We start from the raw sequence: 5,110 nt of genomic DNA, 5'->3' as shown, positions 1-5,110 counted from the left end.
GAGACACATGGCTTAGGTATCCCCCCTTGTGATCCCCCATTAGTCTGAGACTCCCTCTCAGGCAGCTGCCTCAAAGCTCCACGGAGGTATCAGATCTCCTCCTCTTCCTCTTCTCCTTAATTAGGACTATTAAGAGATTTACAGGACAGATGGGTGGAAATCCAGCTGGCTGCAGCGCCAGCCGCTGAGGACGGCTTTGCTGATGGCGACGTGAGAGCTCAGTGAGAGCGGTACATCAGCTTACCAGTGAAACTCTGGTGCCCTCTGGTGGTTAGAGATGGTTGTTGAGTTTTGAATGATTTCAATAAAGAAGCAGCTCTAACATTTCATTTATAATTATATAAAGTGGTAAAATGTAACTTTTAATTAATTTGTGGGGAGTTTTTTTTTCACTGAAGAGATTTAAGCAAAAGCAGCCATTACAATTCACTTTTAAGTCCAGCAGGTTTTTTTTTATTAAAAAAAAAAAGTTGTGATTGCACGCATTTGTGGTTTTAACTGATGATTTATAGAGCACACTTTAAACAAATGCATTCAGCACAGCTTGTGGCTAAGTGTTAATTTATTCTGTGATTGTTAAATAAACACACTGTGGTTTACACCGTGAAATAAAATACATGCAGAAGGACAAACACTGTAAAAGTTTCACAAAAACAATAGCAGAGCTGTCGTGCGTTCCCATTACATGCAAAACTAAAACTAACAAACAAAAAAACTGATGATTCGATGATGACTGTAGAAACGCAACCACACACACAAACAGAAGCTGCTTTATAAAAACCAGAGTCCCCCTTTTTGTAAGCTTATTTAATGAGTGTTTTCTTTTGGTTAGTTGTAATCAGCCCGACATGTCGGTGACGTTTTAGCAGATTAGTCATCTTTCCTCTGTGACAGACAAAAATATACATCTTTTTTTTTTTTTGCAAATGTGAAATTTAAAAGTACTTTTTGTCTTGGTTAGTTCTACGATCCTTCCACAGCCCAAATTAACTCTGTGTTTTACAGCTCGTGTAGTGACTCGCAGTCTGTGTAGCGTACTTCTCCATTACCCAGCCAGCTGCAGACGAGAAAAAGTGACAGTTTTAAGCAGATCATTTCTCAAGTTGAACGTGGCGTGCGCCGCAAACACTTACATGCCCAGGGTGCCTTTTTTCTGTTTTAGTCCTGTGAAGAGAGAGCATACAGTTCAGGGGAGGAAGCTGGGTTTCTATAAGGAGCAACGCTGCTAAGCACACTTACGGCGAAGCTGCCACGTGGTTAATATGGCGCCTGTTACCACCAAGAGGCCCACCGCTACAAAGATGCCTATCAGGTGATGACTAGGACTGTTCAAAGGGCTTGCCTAGCAGAAAGGAGTACCATAAAGCTGATCTGCTCAATCAAGTGAACTATTTAGCATTATGTGTAGTTGTTTGATTTTTCTATGGTAGCATCCAAATACTTACAGTATATGGCATCATGCTGGTAATGAGTATGTCCTTCTCATGACCTACAATGCACAACCACAAAGGAAATGAGCTAGGAGGAAGTCCAGCAAATGTTGTGTTCGGCAAAACAGCTTAACACGCAGAAACAACGAGTGCAACTAAACAGGCCCACTGTGAAGCAGCTTCCTGATGTTGGAGGAACTACAATAAACTGCAATAATAAAATTGTCGCTCGTTTAAATTTTGGGGCAAGATAATAGAATATGAACAAAAATCCCTTCTTCTGCCTTGACACGAGGAAACAATTTCCCGTTCATTAATGAACCACAGCATATGGGAAAAGCAGCCCTGTTCTGCCTGATGAACTGCACAAACACACAACTACAGGAGCAATAATACATTTTTTAATGAAAATAACACCTGCTTCCCCAGTGGTGATCGTGAGGACATTGCTGGCTGCACTGGTGGCCTGGCTGTTCTTGGCAAACATGCGGACGTTGTATGTCGAGGGATTCATCTCTATTATTGTGGCCTCCGTCTCATGGGCTCCAAAGTCCACAGCGTTCTTTGTGTAATCCCAGGAAGCTGAAAGGAAAATATTTAACTTAATATCACAGAGTGATATGAGGATTAACAGTGTATATTTAGCTTTAGAGCTTGTATTAAAGTGAAGTTTTTACCATTCACTGCTTTGTACTCGAGGAAATACCCGGTGATGGGGCTGTCACCTTCGGAACTAATATTCCAAAAAAGGGAAAACGAATTGCTGTCCACCTTCTTTAACACGATCACTGGGGGATCCGGGGGCACTAGAAGATATTTAACAAGTAAAAGAAGTTTTTATCTTTTCAAGCGTTTGATTTCTGGTTTTAGTATGAGAGTTATGTCTGGGAACCATTATTTTCAGAAACTAAATCAGGGGTGGAAACAAATGTTCCCTTTAAATGTTTTACCTCCTGAGATACTGGCAGTGCTTTGCTCCCAAACTGTGGCGGCATAAAAAGTTATTGCGATTGTTGAAGGTGATGGGGTTGCTGAAGTTGATGGGGTTGTTGAAGTTGATGGGGTTGCTGAAGTTGATGGGGTTGCTGAAGTTGATGGGGTTGTTGAAGTTGATGGGGTTGCTGAAGTTGATGGGGTTGTTGAAGTTGTTGAAGTTGCTGAAGTCGATGGGGTTGCTGAAGTTGTTGAGGTTGCTGAGGTTGCAGAAGTTGCGTAAACTTGAAGTAGAGTAAAAGAAGAAGCAATTCCAGTAAGTCATTTCTCAAAAAATAATTGAGGAAAAAGTTACACTTGCTCGATAACACGTACCCGAGGAAAAATGTAGCCGCATTGTGGCAGCAGTGGAAGAAGGCAAAGTAGTTACTGTTGTTGTTGTTGTTGTTTTAGGAACTTTAAATAAAATCCATGAAATCAAACTGACATTAAAAAAATATGACAAAAAATAGTTTTTAGTCATATTTTGTCATTTTTAAAAACTTACTCTCATCCAGAGTTGAGCAGAGAGGTGCATTTGAAGCTGGTCCGACCCCGGCGATTGTTTTGGCCTGTATGAGCACGCCGTACATGGTAGAAGGCTTCAGGTTAACAAGAGTGACGGTCTCTTGTTCACGCGTGGCCGCCACAGTTAAATACTGCCACCGTTTAAACTGTTTGGCCACGGGGTCATACTCTCTGTAGTTAATGTTGTAACCCCGCAGAACGCCGTTTCTCAGCTCAGTCCTCGGAGGCTAGTCGAGAGAAAAGAGTTAGTCTACTATGTCCAGTCACAAGCCCGGAAACAGTGCTGAACTGTGACTTTACCTTCCAGGTTACTTTGATGCTGCTGGAACTGAGGGCCACAAGCTGCATATCCAGGGGCGGGCCCTCTGGTGCTGCAGGGAAAACAAATTTTAAAGGGAGCAACCACCAAAAATGTGAATTTGTTTTTACATTCTAGATCATTATATTTATCATAAAAATACTAACACATAAATGATGCTGAAACAAACCTGCTTCTTTTGCAGTGATAGTGAGAACGTTGCTGGTTTCACTCATCCCAACGCTGTTGATGGCGAACACGCGAAGGTTGTAGGTCTTGGATGGACTCAAATCCACCAAAGTCACGTGAGTCAGTGAAGGATCGTGCAGCTCGGTGGTTTTTTTTGTTTCCCAGGGTGCTGTGCAGCACAAATCCATAGATTCTGACTTTAAAATAACTTTTGAAATATCTCAAAATCTGTCATGGATACTGGGTCAGTTTTCTTGTGCTTACTCTGTTTGTTTTTTATATCAACCCTGTAAGCTGTAATGGGACGGCCGCCGTCGAACACAGGACTCCAGCGAATAGTGACGGTCCTTTCCTTCACCTCTCTTGCCTCGATTCTCAGTGGATTCGGTGGAACTAAAAGGTAAGGGAAAAAACTAAATATGAGCTTATACAATGCTGAAATAATGAGATGACTAATCAGTTACCAGACAAAAACTGAAACTACCCAAAAAAAAAAGATTTTTAACTAAACATGCTGCTTATTTTATTAAATTTGTCTTTGCCTCACCTGCATTCACTTTCAGAGTCACGTGATGTTTCTGGTCATTGAACCAGCCTGGTATTTCCACACGACAGCCGTACACGCCAGAGTCCTGCTCCTCGGCGTGCCTGATGGTCAGAGACACATCACCCTGGCCAAGATTGCCCATGAGCAGGTAACGTTCTGACAACCTGCTGATCACTGACGTCCCATCTGTCTTTAGCACCTCGTTGGCACAGCCGCTGTTAGGTATGGTTCCCTTGCCCCAGCATGCAGAAAGCCTGCCGTAATACTTTGCATCATAGCTGCATTTTAAAATAGCATCTGTTCCCACCGTGACTGTTACAGTTTCTGCAGACACGAAACCTGAAAAGGCATTGAGATTTTTTTTTACATTTTTTAAATGGAAAAAATACATTAATTAGTCACTGCACAGCTAAATCAAATGCAAATCATATGCATGGCTGTCTTACCTGCAAGAAAACAAAAGAGAAGGTTGCAATACACAGCAAGGTGTTTGCTGGCCAAAATAATCATTTTACCTTCTTCTCTCTAAATCAAAGGACAGATTGGTTGACCTGCTAAACACCACTAAACGAAACCCAGGGTGGTTTCAGCTCTCAAATATTTCCAGATCACATGATGCTTCCTTGATAAGCACACACAAACAACTTCTGCTGGTAGAAGAGGAATGTAGAAAGGAGCTGTTTCCTTTTTTGTGGTTTTGGTTCCTTTTACTAGAAGGGGCAAACTGTTTCCTTTTTGATGATTAGACAGACACAGAATCAAGGTTATCAAAATGACGAATTCATTCCCAGTGTTGGTTCCCAGCTTCTGTAGCAGTGGTAGGGATAGAGCATTAACTATTCAAAATATCCTCCCTGCATCTCGGAGACTAATGCTTTAAATTGTTACTAATAATTTATTCCAGCAGGAAATATTCAAAGTAACTTCAAAACATGCTATTTACTCATCAGCACAAGGCATTTAAAGAGATACAATGCACTTTGGTCCACTGAAATCAAATATTTATTGTGTCCTCAAATTTAACGCATTAAATACATTTTTTTAATGTAAAAAGAAGGAGAGACTGGTTTAACCAAAGGCCATTGAACTGGTTTCTTTGAGTGCTGAGTAAACGTTTGGGCATGGTGGCTGTTTAGTAACCCAGCA

General features: G+C 41.4%; 1 protein-coding gene across 3 annotated transcripts; it reads right to left on the bottom strand.

The window, feature by feature from the left end:
• Window positions 1-455: 455 nt before the first annotated feature.
• Window positions 456-4,583, bottom strand: LOC146677526 (uncharacterized). 3 transcript variants are annotated; one of them, XM_085423428.1, is made up of 14 exons: window positions 4,411-4,583; window positions 3,965-4,303; window positions 3,682-3,810; window positions 3,419-3,586; window positions 3,231-3,301; window positions 2,911-3,157; window positions 2,739-2,819; window positions 2,381-2,647; window positions 2,108-2,236; window positions 1,848-2,012; window positions 1,446-1,489; window positions 1,240-1,342; window positions 1,134-1,164; window positions 456-1,057 (listed from the first exon to the last, which is right to left on the bottom strand). In XM_085423428.1, exons 1-14 carry the CDS (start codon window positions 4,472-4,474, stop codon window positions 1,000-1,002), a joined length of 1,896 nt encoding a protein of 631 aa, XP_085279554.1. In that variant the 5' UTR covers window positions 4,475-4,583; the 3' UTR covers window positions 456-999. The 3 variants fall into 3 exon arrangements, with proteins under 3 accessions (XP_085279554.1, XP_085279563.1, XP_085279570.1); XM_085423437.1 differs by lacking the exon at window positions 2,739-2,819; XM_085423444.1 differs by lacking the exon at window positions 2,739-2,819 and having other exon boundaries at window positions 2,381-2,623.
• Between the last annotated feature and the right edge of the window lie 527 nt (window positions 4,584-5,110).

The sequence above is a fragment of the Rhamphochromis longiceps genome, linkage group LG2 (assembly GCF_057381845.1).
Source record: "Rhamphochromis longiceps isolate RC_006_pf linkage group LG2, R_longiceps_female_GT1.1, whole genome shotgun sequence".
In the NCBI taxonomy this organism is placed as follows: domain Eukaryota; kingdom Metazoa; phylum Chordata; class Actinopteri; order Cichliformes; family Cichlidae; genus Rhamphochromis; species Rhamphochromis longiceps.
The sequence above is the reverse complement of the archived record's forward strand: the minus strand, read 5'-3'. Positions and strand labels throughout refer to the sequence as shown.

What these genes read in the sequence shown, in the direction of transcription:
- LOC146677526 (XM_085423428.1), bottom strand. Translation starts at nt 4,474, where the DNA reads ATGATTATTTTGGCCAGCAAACACCTTGCTGTGTATTGCAACCTTCTC. An exon ending in TATCACTGCAAAAGAAGCAG is followed by an intron (nt 3,302 to 3,418) that starts GTTTGTTTCAGC and finishes TTTTCCCTGCAG; the next exon opens with CACCAGAGGGCCCGCCCCTG. An exon ending in GATCACCACTGGGGAAGCAG is followed by an intron (nt 1,490 to 1,847) that starts GTGTTATTTTCA and finishes TGTGCATTGTAG; the next exon opens with GTCATGAGAAGGACATACTC.